Source organism: Globicephala melas, chromosome 1 (genome assembly GCF_963455315.2).
Source record: "Globicephala melas chromosome 1, mGloMel1.2, whole genome shotgun sequence".
In the NCBI taxonomy this organism is placed as follows: domain Eukaryota; kingdom Metazoa; phylum Chordata; class Mammalia; order Artiodactyla; family Delphinidae; genus Globicephala; species Globicephala melas.
The window spans coordinates 160,847,753-160,868,796 of NC_083314.1; the positions used below are offsets into that span (position 1 = coordinate 160,847,753).

At 51.8% G+C, this 21,044-nt stretch overlaps 1 protein-coding gene across 1 annotated transcript in view; it reads right to left on the bottom strand.

The window, feature by feature from the left end:
* Positions 1-661: 661 nt before the first annotated feature.
* C1H1orf94 (chromosome 1 C1orf94 homolog) overlaps positions 662-21,044 on the bottom strand; it is a 35,918-nt gene continuing 15,535 nt past the window's right edge. The window contains exons 2-7 of the mRNA XM_030882803.2: positions 18,935-19,632; positions 15,650-15,910; positions 14,441-14,616; positions 9,910-9,987; positions 6,087-6,283; positions 662-737 (exon numbers count right to left, since the gene is read on the bottom strand). Coding sequence (XP_030738663.2) covers positions 662-737; positions 6,087-6,283; positions 9,910-9,987; positions 14,441-14,616; positions 15,650-15,910; positions 18,935-19,632 — 1,486 coding nt within the window. The remainder of the gene's footprint in view (positions 738-6,086; positions 6,284-9,909; positions 9,988-14,440; positions 14,617-15,649; positions 15,911-18,934; positions 19,633-21,044) is intronic.

The following is a 21,044-nucleotide window of genomic DNA, read 5'->3' on the forward strand; positions in this document are numbered from 1 at the left end:
CTGGATAGGGCAGAGCAGGATGCACTTCCTTTACATCAATTCCAGAGATGCATAAACTGGGCTATTGAGAAGTGAGTGGGTCACAGAATAGAAGAGATCAGCCCTCAAGTGTATAACCCCTGGGATCCCTTATTTACAGAGCAGCACTTGGAGGACTGTAGCCCGTGGTGTCTCTTCATGTCCTCAGTAAACTTTGAGCCTCATGGGGGAAAAAGGAGCAGTGAAGATCACGCAGAACATTACAGAAAGTAACAGGCACACTTCATTTCAAGCAGCTCATACTTTTATCAGAAAATACAAACTTTCTAAATTAAGTGTCTTACGTCTATTTTACCAACAGCAAAAACAAAAATCACTCATGCTAGCTAAATACAGATGCATATGTGGACGAGCAAGTGAGTATGAATCCGAGGGGTGTGTGTGCAGTCTGTGCTGTGTGTGTGAGTGTGTGAGTGTGTGTGTGTGTGTGTGTGTGAGTGTGTGTGTGTGTGTGTGTGAGTGTTGGTCCATGGATGCGCCTGGCCTTGCTGTTTTCTGTCTGTGACCTGGTCGGAACCTTGGCTTTCCAAACTTCATACCAAGCTGCTGCAGAATCCAGAATTCCAGAGCCCTTAGCCCTGCTCCAAGGGCTAAGGTAGGAGGAGGGAGACGAGAAGGCGATCTAAAAATGTATGCCATTCCCACTAGAGGGAAAATAGGGGCTGTTCATCAGGGGCCCACCGGATGTCGAGCCGAACCTGGAGGAGAAAGAACATGGCGTTGTGATAGAACTCCTGATGTCGGCAGAGATATCAGGGCAAGTAGTATATTAATTTGGGGCTGTCAAAGACTGGGAGGATCATGACAGGCTTGGAAGCTGAAAGCTTTAGCAATAATGTAAAAAGTTTTGGCTCCGGGAAAATAAAATATTGAAATGATACAATTGGAGGACAATAAAGAGTTTCTTCTGCCACTTCCTTAGGTCAGGAAGGCCCTGGCAGCCTGTAGGGGCTATTTCCACCCAGCCTATGCTCTCTCCATATCCAAGACCAAAGACTAAGGAGCCTGTCTGGACCTAAGCACCTTACCTGTGGGCCTGTAGCCCCTCTACCTGCCTTAGAGGACCCTGTGTGTCCCTCAGGAAATTCCACAACATCAGAGAACTCATGGCCACGTCCTAGGGTAAGATCTCAGAGTCCGGACAATCCCAGGGTTCCTGATCCCCTTCTCAGCAGCAAGCTAGATCAGACCCTGCATTTCACACCAATCTGGCAAGTAAGCACTGAGGCATCCCTGACTGCCTGGGACTCTGCTAGACCCTCAGGGAAGGAAGTGCCGAGAAGACTTGGGCCTCACCCTCCGAGAGCAGGAAAACACACCCATCTGCTTTTCCTCCCTGGCACACTGCTAATTCATACTTCAAAAGAGAGTTCAAAAGCCATCTCCTCTGTGAAGCCTTCCCCAACCTCTCCAGATGGAATCATTTACTCACACTTGGGATCCTACTGCAATTTCTTTCCCCATCTGCTAGGATACTCTGAATGAATGGAACAGAGCAGAGCTCAAGACAAATTGCGGCAGAGCAGATAGCTAGATATAGTCTAATCCAGGGATTCTCAGTCACTTTTCACCTGGGCGGAAGCATATTACAGAAGATGCTCACATTCGTGGCGCCCTCCCATGAACTGATGAAACAAAAACAGGGGGGGAGGGGAAGAAGCGATGGGAACAAACCAATGCATTAATTTGTAATGCCTCAGCTGTTATGTGTATCTGTTGCTCGCTGTGAGCAGCCAGGGACAAGCGAGGCTTTGGGTTGTTTGAGTCCCTTCTCACAAAAATAAATTTCATGACAGCAGGGACACTGTCTGGACTGTTCACCATTTGACACTCAGCACTCAGGCCAGGACCTGGCACCAGGTAGGTGCCCGATAAGCAATTAATGTCTGTGGTAACCCCACCTCTTTTTCTCTTTTTCAAAAATCATATTGGAAAAGAAACGATTAAAAGTGATGTTATCATAAGGACACTCTGAATTCTACTCTGATTTATAAAATAAAGGCTGTAACCCATACTCGGGTATTTAATAATTACCGGTAACAAATTACTCATGACACACCTTGTATCTGATTGCCACACCCCACACATCTGAGCCCTTCATGAGGAGAAATTCTGATCAGATCAACTGCCAAGGGCATGGTCTAGACAGGATGTAAACTAGAGGGCCAGGAAGAGAGGTAATCCATGTGGACTATAGTTATCCAGGAAGGCTTCCTGGAGGAAGAAGAGGGGCTTAACCTGCCTCACGAGCATGGTGAACGGTCCTGGTTTGCCTGGGACAGTTTCTACATGTCCAGGAATAATTCCAGTGTAATTATCATTTGCGTTCTTTTTAACTCTCGGACGTATTGTTCTTTGGAAGGTACATGGTATTGTTATCCTGCCCTGATGGATGTATGCAAATGGACTTGGCAGAGGGCAGGAAGGGCCCCTCCTCCTTTCCTGAGAACACGGAGGCCACCGACTCCTTCCTCTCCCACCTCATACAGTTTAGTCTCTTGGTTCCTGACCCAGAGGAAGCACTGAGGCCCCTGGTCTCCCAGACTAAACTCTCCACCTACGCCCTTGTACCCCTCCCTGACCCAGGCAGCCTCTCCTGGACCTTGTTCCATCCAGCACAGCTGGTAAACCTCAACTCCACCCCTGTGCCCAGTGCTGCCTACCTTCCATCCTGCGGTGCCCAGGTTTTCTTGCCATACTGTCATCCTCCCTCTCTTCTCCTGGCTCCCTGACTCCACACTCTCCTGCGTTTCCTCCCACCCTTTAGATCCTTTGCTGGTGCCTCCCCATCTCCCCAACCCCTCTACATGTTGGAGACCCATGTTGGAGATCTATGTACATGTGCTCCCGGGCGATCTCATCCCATCCCACGCCTTTAAATAGCATTTATATGCTAATGACTCCCAAATTTATATTATCAGCCACCACTTCTCCCCTGAGCCCAGACTCAGACATCCACCTGCCTATCAACTGCTCCACGCAAGTGTCTGATGGGCGTCTCAAATTTCACATATGCAAAACCAAACTCCTGATCAACAAAGCCTTGCTATCGTCATCTGGACCCTAGACTTTTGGCACTGCCAATCATCTGGACACTCAAGTCTAAAACCTAGGAATCACGCTTGACTCCCCTCTTTTCCTCATTCCACGTCCAGCCCTCGTCAATTCCCATCAATTCTACCAAGCAAATAAATGCCCCACATCTTTTCTCTTACCTCCTCCCCATGGTCACTGCCCTAGTCTACGCCACCAGCACCTCTTGCTTGGCTGGCTAAAAAGGCTCCCAGCCTGGTCCCCTCCATCAGCTATCACCAGCCAGCCCACTCTTCGTATGTCGATCAACACCATCTTCCTTACACAGAGAATTAGGACATTCATGGCCTCCCGCTGCTCTTCCTTCCCTCGCCTCCCAGGCCCTGCCACCTCTCCGATTTCAATTCTGCCCGCTCTCTCTCCTCCACTCATCGTGCCCCAGCTACATTTCCCACCTCGGGGCCACTGCACTTCCTATTCTTTCTGCCCAGAGTGCTCATCACCCATATATACACACGGCTCATCCTCTCGTTTTATTCAGATCTCGGCTGCAGAGAGGTCCCTTACTCCCTCCCCGCTTATCCCTTGCACCTGACACGTATGATGCTTCTTTACTTCCGTATTGTCTAGTTCTCCTCCTGGAATGACGGAAGTAAACACTTTGTCTTGTTCACTCCAGTAACCAGTGCCGAGAGCAGTGCCGGGCACACAGAAGATGCAACAAACGTTTTTTGAATGAACGAATCATCCCTTTGGGGGACACGGACCTGCACTCCTCGCCTCGTTTTTCCGACCTCACTTACCCGGTCTTTCCACCCTCTCAGGCCACCATTCCACTGCGCTGACTGCCGCTACTCCCCGTCACTCTCCTCCTTCGCCCACGGTGTCCCCAGCTGGCTGCAGGCTCTCTCCCACTTCTAAGGCTGCTCCTTCCTCAGTCTCCTGCTCACTCCTTTTCCTCTCCTGCCCCTCTGAAGACAGCCAGAGACCAGGTCCCAACCCTCGGCTCTCACTGTTCCCAATCAGTGCTTCCCTGACCGCTGAGTGGTGAGAACTTGGGACCACACTGCCTCCCAAGGACAGCAGGCTCTGGCTTCTGCAGTAACTCTCTCTTCCCTGGAGCCCAGAGTCACAGCGTGCAAGGGGCACGTCTGCTGGCCTGCAGGTAGGCTGTCTTCCCTCTGCAGTCTCATCTACTCTCACCTCCGGGGAGGTGAGAACCTCTCTTACAGACCCTGCAGTCACCTCCAGACTATGCCCTCTCTTCCCTCCTGTTTCTCTCCCCTCTGGCCCATCAATTCACTGCAACGTTCACAAATCCGCATTGAGTCCCCAGGCCTACCAATCAGAGCCTTTAATAATCCAAGTCCAGCCTCCCTTTTCCTATTTTCCACCTTGTTCAGGGATAAATCTAATACCTCAACCAGATGCCCTTATTCTGCAGGCCTCAAGCCCACCACGCACCTTCCCACCTGAGGGCCTTATTCCCCCTGTCGCTGCTCACTGGACCCTCCCCATCCTGCAGCTCTCATGTGCACCCAGCAGGGATCCTCCCTCTGTCCTCGGGACACTTGGATGGCCTTACTTTGTCACGGCATTAACATCATTGTGTCCCCTCTCATCCACTCTCATCTCTGAAGGGATGAACCATGTCCTATTCATGGACAGTGCCCCACAGGCTAAATTCACCGTAACTATGTGAACTGACGCAGCGCTTTCCAGGCTGCATTGGCGGAACACACCATGATATGCTCTACAAGAAAAGGGGAAAAAGGAGAGGAAGGAGGGAGGGAGGGAGGAAGGGAGGGAGGGAGGGAAGGAAGGAAGGAAAGAAGAAAGGGAGGGAGGGAGGGAAGGAAGGAAGGAAAGAAGGGAGGGAGGGAGGGAGGGAGGGAGGAAGGGAAAGAAAAAGAGAAAAAAAGAAATAAGGGGTCACGGGTTTTATATTCAAATGACACTATCGACCAGCTTCTTGAATGTTCTCCATGAACCCTAGTAAATGAAATAATCTGCAAATTCCAACAGTTAAGAAATCTGTTTATCTTTGTTTCTACCTTTCTTTTCCCAAACAGATCTGACTATGGAAATCTCTTTCCAGCATTTATCCCTCTATCAGGACATTCATGGGAAAGACTGATTGAAAGGGTCTGAGTCCAGGACACCCGGCTGACACTACAGTGAGGGGGCTGTGATGGGGAGGAAGGGAATCTATGTCAGGTTGGGGAGTTTGGTCCTAATCCTGTAAAGGGAGGTTCTCAAGCTGGAGCACACGTTCCCCGGGATGTGCCTGGGACACCTGGATTCTCAGGGCTGACCCGGCACCACCCGCCTTGCAGAGCATCAGCAGTGAAGGTTTGGTGGGTGGGAATGAGCAGCTGCGCGTTGTTACATTAAAACAACAAACACCAATTCCTTACTGACAGGCATGAAAAGTTTGTATGGAACTGTCAGCTAAAACGTTGAGTCTGTGTTGGCTGTTGGCTGCTAAGCTTCTCTCCTCTGCTGTTTGGGGTATTTTGGGGGAAAAGTGTAAGCAGCCTGATACGCAGTGAGAGGCCCTTCAGCAGGGCCGGTTGCGAACTCACTGGGCTGTTGGAGGGATTAGCCTGGCAAGGAGCTCAGGAGGCAGTAAGTGGGGGAAAGAGCTGTAAGATTACCTGGCCGTGGCCTGCTGGAAACCAGGCAGGTGGGGAAAGGCATATGCGTCCCGCTCCACTACCTGTCACCTGCTATGGGTGGTGCGCTCATCCCCTACTGGCCATGCAGCTGTATTTCCGCACCAAGCTGAGGACCCCAGCCCCGACTGGGCCTGCCAAAGGGCCCTCCCCCAGGCCCAGATCAGGCTCACCTCCACATCAGCTCCACCCAGGACCCGCAAGGCACAGGGTCTGCCCTCCCCACAGCCAAGGAATATATGTACCAAGAGAGCAGCAGTGAGGCCCAGCGCGCCCACCTCTCCTCTCCAGCAGCTTTCGGGATACGAGGTGAATTTCCAGTGTGGGCTGAGGACTCACCCATACGCGGGGAAGGGGTACTGCAGTCCATCTCCTGCCATGGGGGAAGGGTCTCGGGGATTTCTGGCCAGCTTCTGAGGTGTCCTCTGAGGGTACGGATAGCTGGACTGGACGAAGGGGATGTAGCTCAGCAGGGGGTTGTAGGAAGAGTGGAAACTCTGCTGTCCCGTCTGCTGTGGGTTGTTGTATGGCATCACCTGCATGGCAGAGAGGAGACAGGGGCTGGAGGAGAGGACAGAGGTCCAGCAGAGCCCGCTGCCACTAAACATCACAGTCCCCCAGCCCTGACCCTAACCCGAGGCCCCACCCCTCAGCCCCTGTGCCCCTCAGTCACTGTGGGGTGCATAGAAGGCAATGTGTTGGACGGGGAAGAAGCACAGGGCTCAGCTTCTATATGTGAGACTGGTAAGTTATTTAATTTACCTGTGTCTCAGTTTCCTTATCCATAAAATGGGCAAATGCTATCTCCATTGTATGGGGACTGAGTCAGCTGAAATAAGTAGAGAGACTGGCACATAATAAATAGCAAAGGAATATTATTTCCATTATTTCCATTCTCTTCTCTGGCCCCTGCCTTACCCTCAGCCAATAACCATCTCAAAAGCCCCTGGTTCATTTTTAAGTCTTGTACCATCTCAGTAAAGGCTGTTGGGATGTATACATCCCTGGCTTCTAGCTCAGGACCTCAACAGACCCCAAGTCCAAGACAGCTCTGCCCAGTGGAAATTCCTGTGACGGGTGATGGAGATCTTCTGGGTCTGTACCACCCAATATGGTAGCCACCAGACACAAGTGTGCTATTGAGCGCTTGAAATGCGGCTAGTGGGACTGAATTTCAAATTTTACTTCGTTTTGATTTCAATGTAAATAGTCAAACGTGGCTGGTGGTCATGGTACTGGGCGGTGTGAGTGAGGAGAAAGGCCAAATCGGGGCACTGCGATTGAGCTCAAACCCTAAGAAAAGTAGGAACTCGTTGGGTTTGAGACCACCTGGATCAGACCCCCACCAAGAAGCAGGGCTCATACTATGTTTCCCCTGATGAGGCAGGAAGCCCACCTGTCTTATTTACTGATTTATCCTTGGCCCTGAGACGGTGCCTGTCACACAGTAGCTGCTCGATGAACATATGTTAAATGGATAAGTGCAAGAAAGAGGGAGAGAGAGGAGGAGGGAGGAAAGAAGAGACTGCTAAGTGTCAGCTTGAATATCTAAAATGACAGGGAGCTCATTACATCACGAGCACTGTATTCCACTACTGACAGCTCCAAATGTCTTGTGTGGAGCTGACATCCATCCTCCTGTGTGTTTTGGTCAAAACTCGGGAAATTTCTGGATTTCCACTTTAATAGCAAGTCTGTAGTCCAAGCTGCTCAGGGGTTGGGCGTACTGACTGCCCTTTCTCACCCTGCACACCCTTATCTAATTTAAAAAGATGACAAAGGTTAGCGCTTATTAAGTGATAACAAGGGTGTGCCAGGCCCTTCGTGTGGATTCTCTCATTTAAAGTCCAAACAGCCCTGTGAGGTAGGACCATTAGGATCCCCATTCTAGAGATGAGGAAACAGGTTCAGAGAAGTTAAGCAACTTGCTCAGTAAGTGTTCCAAGCGTCTGAGTTTTGTTGGAATCCCCAGTGTGGCAAGCCCAGGGCCCACGGCCCTGGACTGCACCGCTATGCCTGCTCCCTCTGGAAGCCTGAGCCCCTCCCTCCTGGCCCTCCCCATCTTTCCCCCAGTGGACAGGTAGGATCTGGTGACACTGGACATGGGCACCAAATCCCCAAGAGGGTGAGCTGAAGGTCAGAAAGTGCCAAGGGCTCACAGAGAGACCCCAGGAAGGCACCTCCCAAGACAGACACCAGAGGGTCAGCGTGGCAGAAAAAAAAAAAAAAAAACCCTGGTTTTCACAGTGAGGGGACAGTCCTGGACCTGGGAGGAAACTGACATGAAAGAGAAGATACGGGTCCTAGAGCTTATGCAAGCTTTATGCAAAACTGTATCCTAACTACATGTCACTGATAAAACACATAAAACAGAGCTGGGTATAGGGCTCTGGAACCATCTCCAAGAAATCCTCTTTGCTGACAAAAGCAATGATAGAGCAGTGTGCCCACAGTGCCACATCTGTATTAAAATGCTTGTATAAATAGATATCACTGGAAGGATACCTAAGAAACCGATCACAGTGATTGCCTCTAAGATTTTAAAAATTGTGTACCAGGTTTTTATATTACTGTTTCAAATATATGCATTTACATAACTTTGTCTAAAAGCATTCACTTTGGAGCTAGGTGGATGGAATCACTGCTCGTGGGGTGGAGGGGATGAGACTGAGATTCTGTGAGCCTGACTGCCTCATCTCAACTTCATCGCAGGACGCAAAAACTCCTACTGCTGAAAGAGCAGTCCTGGCCCACGTAAGAAAGTAACCTACACTTATGGGCCCTTCTCTACCTTCTGGAACATTCTAACATCCTTCAGAGGTCAGAGATGCAGTTTGCAGAGAAAGGGTAGGGCTCCCCAGGGAGGGAGGAGAGGTGGAGGAGTCCGTGGGTTTGATCTGTCCACCTGATTGTGGGGTTGCAAGGCCAGCCTGAGAATGTAGCCGGTCCTCAGCTCCTTTCCTCACACCCCCATCCCTGCCCCTAGATCCTCAAAACCTCTGGAAGTGTTGTTTTGTGTTTTGTGTGTGTGTGCGTGGGCCCACACGCGTGCAGCTTGGCACGCATGTCTATAACTGCATCTTTATTTGTGTCAGTATTTTTGTCTCTGCTGCTTTATTTTGATACCGTATTTTTGTGTGTCTGTATACAAGAGGCAGTAAGGCACAGTTATTGGGAACATGGACCCTGAAGCCAGGCGGCTCAAGGTCAACCCCCAATCTGCCATTGTGTTACTGTCAGGTAGATATTGACCCCCGACCTATCCATGGGAGTAGAGGGTGCAGATTCAGCTAACAAAAATATATAACATCCAGTTAAATTTGAATTTCAGAAAAACAGCAAGTTTTTCTTTTTTTTAGTATAAGTATGGTCCATGTAGTATTTGGGACATAGCTCTGCTGAAACATTATTCACCATTTATCTGAAATTTAAATTTAGCTAGGTGTCTGGTATTTTAACTGACAAACTGACATGGAAGGGATATGACTCCCAGCCCCACTGATGCTGGGCAGGCCATGTGATTTGCTTTGGCCCGTGGAAGGCAGGTGTACATTACCATGTCCCAGCTCTGAGCTGAGCCCCTCAGAGACATTGTGTGTTTCTTCTCAGCCCTTCCGCCATCCAGCATGGCAGGAGCAAAAGTGAGTGTATCTTCAGCACAGGCCCAAAAGGGGGACACGTGAAACAGGCCTGAACCCAATCCCAGTACTGCTCAGCCAGCCTGCGGACCCGTGGGTAAAAAAATAAATATTTTATTGCTGAAAACCTCTGAGACATTGAGGCCATTTGTTGCCACAGTAAAAGCTAACTTATGTGTTAACTTTATAACTTTGGACAAATTATTTAATCTCTCTCAGTTTCCTCATCTCTAATCTATAAGGTAGATTATAGGGTAGTTCTGAAGGTTAAATTAATGCGGGTAAGGCCCTTAGAGAAGGGCCAGGCACACAGTAAGGGCTCTGTAAGTGCCAGCTGGTATTATCACCTGGGGACACTGGTTTGTGTCCACATGCATGCTGGTGTTTCTGTCTGTACTCTGGGGTCAAGCATGGGCCGGAAAGTGTGGCTGGTGACCAGCTAGACAAAGACAAGGGAACAGACATCCTTCTGACCTGAAGGCCTTTGCGGAGCTGAGACAGAGGTGAGGAGGTCAGCTACTCACCTGTCGGGAGTAACACCCCAGCTGGGGTTGCAGGGTCTGCTGGTAGGGCATCCTGGCTGCCTGCTGTGGGTACAGGCCCTGGGGAGAGAAGGGGGAGGCTCAGTGCTGTGGGGCAGTGGGCTCCCAGCCGGAGAAGAGCAGCCACTCAACTCAGCTTCCAGCCCCCTTGCCTGGACCTCCAGACACGTTCAAGTCCGTCCCACCACACTACTGGCCAGACCCACCAGCTGCCTAGTCCAGCTGGAGTCAGGTCGAGCCAGCAGCACGCCTCACAGCACACAGGAAGCCCCTGGTTAGCAGGATTCACAGCCTTTTTGGTGAATATTTAAGGCAAGAGCTTTAGGAACCCGCCTGCCTCTTGAATTCCAGATCTGCCCCTTAGTGTCTGTGTGACCTTGGGCAAGTCACTTCACCTCTCGGAGCCCCTTTTCCCTTGTCTCTAAAATTATGGCTGTTCAAGCCTGCAGAGCCTGTGAAGGTGGTCAGATTATCTTTGCTGCTGTCTACACCCCTTTCCTAAGTGCCTTTCCCCAAACCCCACTCCTGCCCCAAGACGTGAAGTACCCGTGTACGTCTGTGTGCACGTGTGTGCTAGCTTGTCTCCATGCTTATTTAAGCACATCTGCACGTGTGCTTCCATTTGTGTCTGCAGCTGTGTGTTTCTGTGTACAAATGTGCCACTATGAACCTAGGTGTATTAGTTTTGGTCTGCTGCTGTGCCTCTATCTGCCCACACGTACACCTGTGTCTGTACCTGATGATGAAGACTGACGTGAAGATAGATGAGTTACTCCATCTAAAGGGCTTAGAACAGTGCAGTACGTAGTAAGGATTCTGCCACCATCTCTCACTGTCACCCCCTGCCCCTGCTACTCCCACCACTTGAAGAGGCTGCCTGGCAGCTCAGCCCGACGGGAAGTAGAAACTTTATTCACAACTCTGTCTGGGGTGGCCTTAAGTGTCCATGTGTACACACACACACACACACACACACACACACACACACACACACACAGCAGAACTGCCACTATGGATGGGGTCAGCCCATGACCCCTCCAGTCCCAGGCTGCTTCTATCTGCCAATCCAGAGTTACCCCCTAAGAACCCCCTAAGATGCAGTTCAAAACCCCAACACCCCCTCAGACTGCATGTCTTTCCAGAAGATTCCATGCTCCAGGATGCTGCCTCCACCCTGGGCTCGGCTTGTGCCAATCGTCTAAGTGCTGATGGCTGATGCTGCCCTTGACGACTTCCTCGGAGCCCATGGGTTCCTCCTAAAAGGCTCCGAATCCCTGATGTGGGGTCCTGGGGAAGCCCCCCAGCTCTCTCAGTGCCCATCCCCCACGTCCCCGAGAGAGCACATCCTTTCAGGGCCCTCCTTGCTCTCTCCTCCTGTGCACCTGCACTTGACTGTGGCCGGGCCTTTCCCACATCCACCAACCCCTTCACCTGAAACCAGTGCACCTGTTCGCCTTTTCTCCAAGCCCTGCTGCCAAGGCAGCCCCACTCACCACCACGACCAACCTGTGACCCCAGGCGTGGCCTGAACTGGGACAGAGGTGTCAGCCGGATGGAGCCGCCCTGCCTGTTCCCAGCCCCCAGTGGGCTCCAAGGCCGCGTTCTAAGTGTCCCTCCTCTGCTCCACTCCCTCCCCATCAGCGCTCAGCTCTGCTTTCCACAGCCAACTCCCCCAGGGCGCCGTCCTCCTCACGCCCGCCTAGGTGGGGCTACCCCTAGGATCCATGCCCCGCCTGTCCCTGCTCTGTCCTGGGGCGGATTTTCAGGAGATGATGCTATATTCATCAGTGTGAGGCACACTGTGTGACCTGAAGGAGATTTCTAGTTGTTCAAATTGCAATTCTGTAAAGTCACAAGCAAGGGTAAACACACATTCATTCCTCTTTGCTTGAGGCCACGGCCTCTTCCTACGTGCCCTCCCTCCCTAATTGGGAGCAGAGTTCCTTTGTGTCAAGCAGCCCAGGAGCCCCCGGAGCTCCCGTGTGCTGGGGACTGAGTCTTCCACGGCTCTGCGTCCGTCCACAGTGGAGCTCTGAGCAAATTGGATTTGGGACCTCATTTTTATTCTTCACACCGAGCAGGAAAAGAGGCTAGGATAGACTGTTCCCCATTTCTCCTCTGTGCCTTCTCAAGGTCTGCTGAGCTCCCTGACACTGTTTCCTAGGAAGATCAGGGCTGAAAAGTGATCATAACCAATATCTACATCATACTTGAGATTTTACAAAGCCCTTTCCCATGCATGGACTCCATTAACCTGACAACTGACTCAAGCGTTTGCTGCTGCTGCTGTAATTATTACGAGGCCACTTCACAGGTGAGGAGACGAGGGCTCAGAGCATTTGACTAACTTGCCCGAGACCACACAGCTTGGAAGCAACGCAATTCCCTTAAACCCAAGTCTGACGATTCTAAAACCTGCTTTCTTTTTATCATATCAGGCCTCTTGATCAGCCGACTTGAAGCCTGATGGCATTATGAGACCATGAGGACCTGGGAGAAGGTAAATTACCCTGTCCCTTGTGACCACCTGGGAGTGTCCATGTGTACAGCCAACTTCACCTGGGCCTATTCAGTGTCTAAACTGCTGCATAGGACCCAGGGGCCCTACCAGCCAGGGCCCTTCTGCCCAGAGGCCCAGGAAGCTCAGAGTCAGCCCTGTGATGCACACATCAGCATCTCTAAAGACAAAGGACTTCATGCTGGAAAAATACGTCCAAATCTCACCCACTCCAAAAGTCAAGTCAGAAGAAGTTCACGTAGCAGAGAGAAACTAGCCCCTCTGTACAAAACAGACCATTGCAAATTAGCTTTACGTGGTGAGCCCTGTGGGTGCATTTGAGAGTGAATCGGTTTACACCAAATACAATTATGCAATTGTTTCTCTCTCAGGGGTGGGGGGCACACCACGCTGGCTTTGGATTTGTCCCTGCCTTGTACTGGACGCCGAGCTTCCTAGTCATCTTGGAATCACCTCACCTGAGTCAAGGCCTATACTCAGTGTGAAGCAAGGTTTTTTGTTTTTTTGTTTTTAATTACTTAAATGAATGAGGAAATAAATAAATACAAATGAGTGCCTCAGGGACTAGGTGATAAACGACTGCACAGTGAGTGAGCAAGGGTGGAGGAACATCAGTGAAAGGGTTGGTGAATCAATGAGGACGTGGACAGGGCATTTCTCTCGAGACCTCTGCCAGGACAACGTATCATAGACACGGGAGGGACGCACTTGGATTTTCCCATGGATCATGCTTCCTTATGCCATCTCACCTCAGTGGTGGGATGTGAGGAGAGTGTGGCCACTTGCTCTGTTTAGCAAACAAGAAAAGGCTTGAAAACAAAACTTTGCAGAAGAAAAGAGAGACCACGCTAAACTCCTTTACTTTAGTTCCTGTTTAAGAATCAGGGGCTGAGCCTGGTGGGCCAGCGTAGAGGGGCTTTACGTGGGACAGAGAAGATCCACCTTCTGCGCAGGATGTCTAAGCTGTGAGGCTTGCCACTCTGTCGCAAAGGAGGAGGTGACACGTGGGACCGGAGGATCGGGGGAGGGGGAGGGGCACAGAGACAGGATGAGTCGATTTTCAGGTGGATTTCCTTCTCTCTGCCCTCTCCGGGCTTGGCCAGGCCAGGCTGGGGTAGCAGGTTCCCAGGAACCTGGCCCTTTCATACACCTGCACACCATTCTGGAAAGGAGCCACGGAGGAGACAGAACACTGAGAAATCTTAGATACTGAGCACCTTTCCTGGAGGAAATAAGCCGACCTAAAGGGACTATTTAAGCTCTTGGTTTAGACTACTGTTTAAACCAGAGTGAACATTTATTTGATTTTTTCTTCTATCTACCCAGTGGGTGGCAGCTCTTGAAGGAGATTAAGTTAAATAGACAAACTAAAGAAACTACACTTTCCCTGAATAAATAAGTCTGTGAGTAAAATTTCCCACCCTGCAAGTGTTTCTCCATCCCATTGTGTCTGGCCCCTCTTAGCTATGAGCCCAAGACCAAGAATGTGTGTCAAGCCATCTTAGCTGGTAGCTGGTAGAAGCTAAGATTGCTGGGTTGTAGTTGAAATAAAACGGCCACATAATTTGTCATCTGCACCAGAACACTTGAGAGTGAAAGGGGGTGCAATTAATAATTATGCTGGGACAAAAGACCTAAACTGGGACTGTCCCAAGTAACCTAGGACACATGTCATCCAACTATAAAGGAGGTGGTGGGAAACAAGGACTATGCTATCATCCTCTCCTGGGAGCCCAAGTACTTCACAGGCCCAAACTTAGCCAAGCTCTGGAAGACACGGCACAGAGTGAACTGAAATTCAGACAAAGGAAAATGAGAAAGATACACGCACATGCACGTGCATGTGCGCACACGTGTACCGGGTGGTCGGTCTGATGTGGCCCCGACGAAAAAATTAACTAATGAGTCTATGGCTCTTTGTGAATTAGGCTTCCTGAACCAAGGCTCCTCCGTGGACGGCCACCGGAGAGCCAGGCCCAGGATCCGCTCACTCACCTGGTACTGGGGGAAGGTGGAGGGATTCGTGAACACGGGCAGAAGTGGATAGTTCAGGTTGAGCCAGAGCGGCTGGTTCAGGGTCGCTGAGGTCAAGGTGGTGGCAAAGCATGGGGTGAACACACTCCCTGCGTACTCGAGGTTGTTCTTGTCGGCCCCCATCACAGGCGGGTTAACTGTAAGTCACAGGAGAGGCAGAGCGTTTCTGTGATTGAGGAAGGGAGAGGCCAGGACGCCCTCCGCCCCATGACTGCCTGAGGGGTTACTGTTCTCAGAGGTTAGGTCTTTTAAAAGCTCCCAGAGTGTTCTTCAACTTCTGGATGAATTTCCAACTCTAGCAAAACATCGTTAGTTCACACCTTGCCAGTTCGGAAGGGGTGAAAATCCCAGCATGGCCTGGCAGGGAGCATCTCTCCGTCATTCACTAGTAAGGAGGCAGTTTAGCAAGAGGACGCAACAAACCAGATTGCTGGGGCTGTATCCCACCGACGTACAAAACTACATTCTTTCAAGTGCTTTAGAAAAATCCAGTTTGGTATAAACAATTGCTATGCCATTGGAAGTCTTTCTTATCAAATTATTAAAGCAACCCCTTGAGGACATGTACTTGGCAACAGTGAAGACCTGGTGCAGGTTGTTGTATGTATGTTGGAATCACATAACTCAGTATGATGGGACCCCAAATTAGTCTGAACGAATGAGATGTGATTGAGTTGTTTTAGGACATGGATCCTGGATTTTCTCCTTGTACAGTATGCTCTGCGGGCTTATACAGTCTGAGCTGCGGTGTCAGTTTCCCCTTATTGGCACATTTTCGGGGGGAAAGGCAGTTACACTAAAACAGTTATAGAAGCACAAGGGAGAGAAAGCCGGCACATGAATAATCTCAATGTAGAAATAATCTCAAAGAACGGATTGTTCTTTGGTTTGGGCCACTTGAGGGGATATAAGACATGCTGAGTCAAGGCTATATTCAAACTGACCACCGATAATGCCCATGTGACCCCTGAAAGTCAACTGCGTTTCTCTAGCAATAGTATTCCCTGTAGGGGACACAGGAAGTCATTTCCCCCGTTTTATGGGACTAGGGAAAGACAGTAACTTGCCCACGGACGGGACAGCCCTTTGATGACAGAGCCACTCCAGGGACATCTGAGGGTTTCTGAAATCCCTTCCTCTACAGATTTCCTCTGGGCAGGGTCAGCTTACGTTTCAGCTCCAGCCCGTCCACCTCCACCTTGCTGCGAAGCTTCAGATGCCTGCTTGGGTTCTTGGTGGCCCCAAGGAACTCACAGAGCAGGTTCTTCTTGGCCGGCCAGGCAGGCTTCTTGGCTGGCAGGGCCATGGACATAGAGCCCATGGGGTCACTGCAACCCTCCTTACCACAGGTGTCCTTCCATCTCTGGGACCACTGACTGAGGAAGAGGCTCTCTTGACCCTTAGTCAGCTCCTTGGCGCCAGGGTTCCGTTCTACAGCAGAAGGGAAACTGAGTCAATGACTCTGGAAGGCCAAGTGCTGGATGCGGGGAGCACTGTCTTGTGGACTAAGTGATGGGTCCTCCAGAGCACATCTGAGGCCCCAACCACTCTGGGCTCTATCTCCCAGCCAAGTTCAACCCAAGTTCAATCCCTGAAGGCTTCACTGACCAATGCCCATTATGGTCTCCCCATCCCATGCACACGTGCATGCATTCATCCATTCTTATCTTCTTGCCTTCCATCTACCCACTCATCCTCCCTGCCCTCTACCCATTCTTCCTTCCTTCCATAATTCCTTTCTTCCTTCCTTCCTTTCAAACCTCCTTCCTTCCAGTTACCTCTCTTTTCTTACCTTTTCTTTCTTTCCTTCCTTCCTCCCTCCTTCCCTGACTCCCTCCCTTCTTCCTTCCTTTCCTTCATTTCTACTGTTTTTCTTTCCTTTCTCCCTCTTTTTCCCTCCCTTCCTTCCAACCCTCCATAGGTTGGAATACAAAGGTCCCAGATACAAAGCTGACTTGGACACAGTTCCTGCCTTCAGGGAGCACCTGGCTTAGTGGGGGGACACATACGCCTACAGAACACACGTCTGGTCCCTCCTCACAGACTCTCCTCTTGCTAAATCGTCATGGCAATTTAGCACTCTCGTCAGCGCCAGCCTCTGACCTGAGTCCTGGGGACACTGCGGTGAGTCAGAGCCAGACTTGGCCCTGGAGGAGCTCAAAACAAGGATGAAGAGAAAGACAGACCCAGAAATAGCTCTGGGACACGGCAGATGGGAACCATGAGGTGACAGAGGGACACTGTGGGAGAAGAAGGTGGCTAAGACAGCTTCTGTCTGAGAGGACCAGAGGGCTTCCAGAAGGAAGAGGGTCTTCAGCAAGGCCTTACACCAGGGGCTGTGGGTGACTGTGGGCAAAGGCACAGAAGCATCGGAGAGACACAGTGAGGCAATGGATGTGGTCAGTGCCAGGCTCAGATCTTTCTCCAAACAGACAGGGTGTCCTCCTAGTGCTAGGACACTGTCTGGACCATCATGGGATCCTCTACAGCAGTGGTTTTCACCCATATTTCCTTGTGAGCAATGGAACTCTTTCTTCCAACAAAATTAAGTATGATGGGGGAAAATACATATATATATGTGTGTGTGTGTGTGTGTTTGTGTATATATATAACTGCACATATATAATCTATATACATATATAAATTTTTTAAGGCATTGCTTGGTTGAAGCAGGGAAGAGGGCCTTGTCCTCAACATCGTCACACCTTCCCCAGCCAGGAGGTCCTGGTCTCCATGGAGCTTGGCTGGGAAATGGCGCTGGACACACAGCAGGCACCTCGGATCTTTCTGATAGCGGCAGGACCAGAGGACCTGTGCCCAGTACTACCTGTTGGGAGTGGATGTCATCCCACCCACTCTTGGCCCCATTAGCCCACTGGCCTTGGGGCTGAGTCTGGACAGGACAGGGCCTGACCTCCTAGTGCCATCCCAGCAAAGGAAAGAGCTGCTCTAGCCTGAGCCAATTTAGGAGAAAATGCCATTTTTATCAAAACATGTCCCTAGAGTCTCTTCCAAGAGTTTGTCTGGTTGTGAGTGTAGCCCCCAGTCCCCTCCCCAGAGGCCCCACACCCGCCATCACACACATACATACCCAGCTGCCTGAAACATGCTCCTCTCTCATCTCCAAAGCTCCCTCTTCCAGTTTCTGTGCACACAGACCCACACACATTCCTGCCTGTCGTTCCTTTGGCTCACTCACACGTGCACACAAATACACACAGAGAATGGGCACACACAAACACATACACACGGTCACCATCAGATGCACCCACCCTGCATTTTCTCTAACAAATACGCTCACACCTGCAAAGCTCCCCTTGGCACACCTTTGCCCACACACTTGTACACACATACACACACAAATGGTGGGAGGGTGGAGGGGACAGGATGGCCTCCAGCCCAGCAGCCTCATCCAACAGAGAGACATCCACGCCTCTCTCCTGCAGAAGGAGGTGGAAGGAACGTCCCCTCCCCCAGGTAGGCCTCTATCCTCTCGCATGTACAGCCCATCGTCCCCAGAGTCCTCGGGCTTCTAGAGGCCTGCCCAAGACCCAGAGTCCAGCGTGCTGTCCACAGCTCAGAGTCCTTGGCCTTCCTCCAATGCTCCAGAGCACAGAACGTTCTTTAGGGTGACCGTGTTCCCGTTTTCTTAGGAAGATGGATCCGGGCCCTCCCAACACAGGCATCTCTCCATTACCCGTCCATGCTCACAGCTTGGGGGGAATTTTTCCTTTGGTTTTCTCCTAGTGACTGCTGACAGCAGGTGAATGCCCCTGCCATCAGTCTGCCTTCCTGGAACCATCCAGTCTGGGTGGCCGGATCGAAACAGGCACAAAAGGCAGAATCCTGGGAGTGGGGTGGGGGCAACTTGGGAGGCGGCTGGATTTCCTGCGGAGGCTGTGAACTCCTCAATTCAGGAGTGGGAATGCACTTTTCTAAAGCCCTGCAGTACCTGGGAACAAATCCCAGGGCCAGCAGTCTGCACTGCACCTGCAGAGTTTACACATTCACCCTCCTGCCCCACAGAGAGGGGACCAAGCCTCATGGTTGGAACAGGAGCCACGAGAAGCCAATCAAGTTTCCCTCCTATCCAGCTTAAAGTCCTCACACTGCACTTTCACCCTGGACCCAGCGAGGGTAAATGTTTCCTTCAATGTACTCTGGGTGCCTGTGGATTTAAAAACCCAGTCAGTTACCAGATGGGCTTCTCCCTCTTCCCAAGCCACACTGGATTCAGAGCCACTGTATCTGCTTACAAGAGCTGTGCCCTGTATACGGGCATCCACAGAGGAGGCCTGTGGGGACTGAAAACAGCCTGTACCGGGGCACTGTGCTCGCCAGCGAGGCCACATCATCCTACTTTGTGCAAAGACGTTGCACGTGCCTGACGCAGCCCGGTAAGTTGTTTCTTCCCCTGCGGGCCCATTCCCTAGCCCTGCCCCCAGACCCACTCACCCATCAGTTTGTGCCCCTCCATGGCAGGGTCAGCCTCGGGCTTGGAGCAGATCTTGGCAAACACTGGCAGCTGCTTCCTCTGAGCAGGGAGTCTGGGGGGCTTATCGAGCTTGTCGGGAGGCGCTGGAGGAGGCGGGGGAGTTGGCAGCAGGAATGGGCCCAGCTGCGCGGGCTCCCCGGGTCCAGGGCCACTGAACATGCTGCTCTGCAGGAAGTCCTTGATGGCCGTGCTCTCCTCCAACACCGTCTTGTTGTCGGGGGCCTTGGACGTTTCCGCGGACTTCAGTGGGAACTGAGCCAGGAGCTTGCTGATCTCCGAGTTGGAGGCCCCCAGGCTGTTGCCCCTGTCCTCTGTCCCCTTGGCACTCTTGACCTTGGCAGTACACAGGGTGCCCGTGACCGTAGACATGGTAGAACTGCAGTCCTGCCGGCTGCCGATAATGGGCACTGCCACCTTTGGCTCCAGGAGCTTGTAACCGGCAGTGATGGAGGCTGCTGGGCGTTCACTGCTGCCCGCCACCAGCGAAGGCACAAGAAGGCAGGGAGCCGGCTGCCTGGGCCCCTCGAGGGAGCTGCCGGGTGCCTTCAGCTCCCCGGAGCTCTCTGTGACCGGCATGAGGTGCTGTTTGGTGAGGCTCAAGAACTCCTGTTCCACCAGCAAGGAGATCTCATCTCTGCCGCTGGTGAGTTCCAGAGGTCTGCAAACAGGTCAGAAAGACAGAGGGCTTTAGTGCCAGCTCCCTGAGGGTGGCTGTGCAGCAGGGCACAGGCCCCAAGGAAAGGGGATGGAGGAAACACGTCTCCAGGTGTGAGAGCCTATTGCTTTTTTAAGAGAGAAAATGGACCATCAGTGGACTCCAAGGGGTTTCTACACCACACCAGTGGGCACAGTACCAAGAGCTTGGGTCTGGGAATCGGGATGCCTGGGTCCTCTCCCAATACTACACCTTGCTGAGTGAGCTGAGCCTTAATTCTGTCCATCTCTCCCTGTTCAGTCATGCTCAGGACCGGAAGCAATAAAAGACCAGCAGAAGAGGGGACAGGACGGAGTCGACAGCTCTGAGCGTGGCATCCAGAGTGCTGGGGCTGAGTCTTGGGAAGCCCCCAGATGCCCTGCAGGATGGTTGAGTGAGAGCAGGGGACCTCAGGGCTCACAGCCCGGCTCTGTCACTTCCCAGCTGTGTGATCCTGGGCCCCTTGCTCAGCACCTTGGTCTCCTCTCTTGGTGAACAGGAATATCATAGAGACACTTCAGACCATGTCTGGCACGGTAAGGGCAATACACGTGTCAGCTAGTATGTCGACACTTCCGTCAGCCTGGCTGGGCCCCTGGTCCTGAAATCTGCACAGTGGCTCCGGGGATGCCCATGTCCACCTTGGCTGGCATGGCCCTCTGACCAGACCACAGACTGGGGCCCGCTTCCTGGGAGCACTGACAATTTCTGGATCCCTGAACAGATTCATAAACATCTCCCTGTATCTAAACACTGGCCTCTACCTGCACCTCAGACCCGGGAGCTCCAGCCTGGACCCTTGACGGCCAGCACCAGCCTGATGGGGCCTGATGGTCCCGTGGACGCTAGGCTCCTGGTTGCTGGCTCTCTCCAGGTGTGGGACAGGGTAGCAATCCTGCTGGCCTGGCCTGTGGCCAGCCTCCTTGGCAAGGGGGAAACTTCCTCCCTGGCACTCCCAGGAGGACCATGGTCACCCAGCTTAGAACCATCTGCTATCCCTCCTGGATGGGTTCCCATGAAGGGTGGATGAGGTGGCCTACACAGAGCATTCTGGAAACTGCTCAATGCTCTACCGCTGGTAGAAGGTGGTGAAAATGGCAAAAAAGAGGCAGAGGGAAAAACTAAAGCCCCCTGTGAGTGGAGCTTTGGGGAGGCCCTGTGCACATTCCTGCGCTGCCAACCCATTCTGTGGGTGGAGTCAGCCCCGAAAATAATGACTGGGGAATGCGCCCAGCAGGGACGGTCCTTCCTGGTAATGCTCTGTGTATGGGCACACGCACGTGGACACACACACACACGCACACACACACGTGCAGTGCAGGCACAAAATGACTCAGTTATCACACATAGAACCGGGGACAGTCTCCACATCTGAC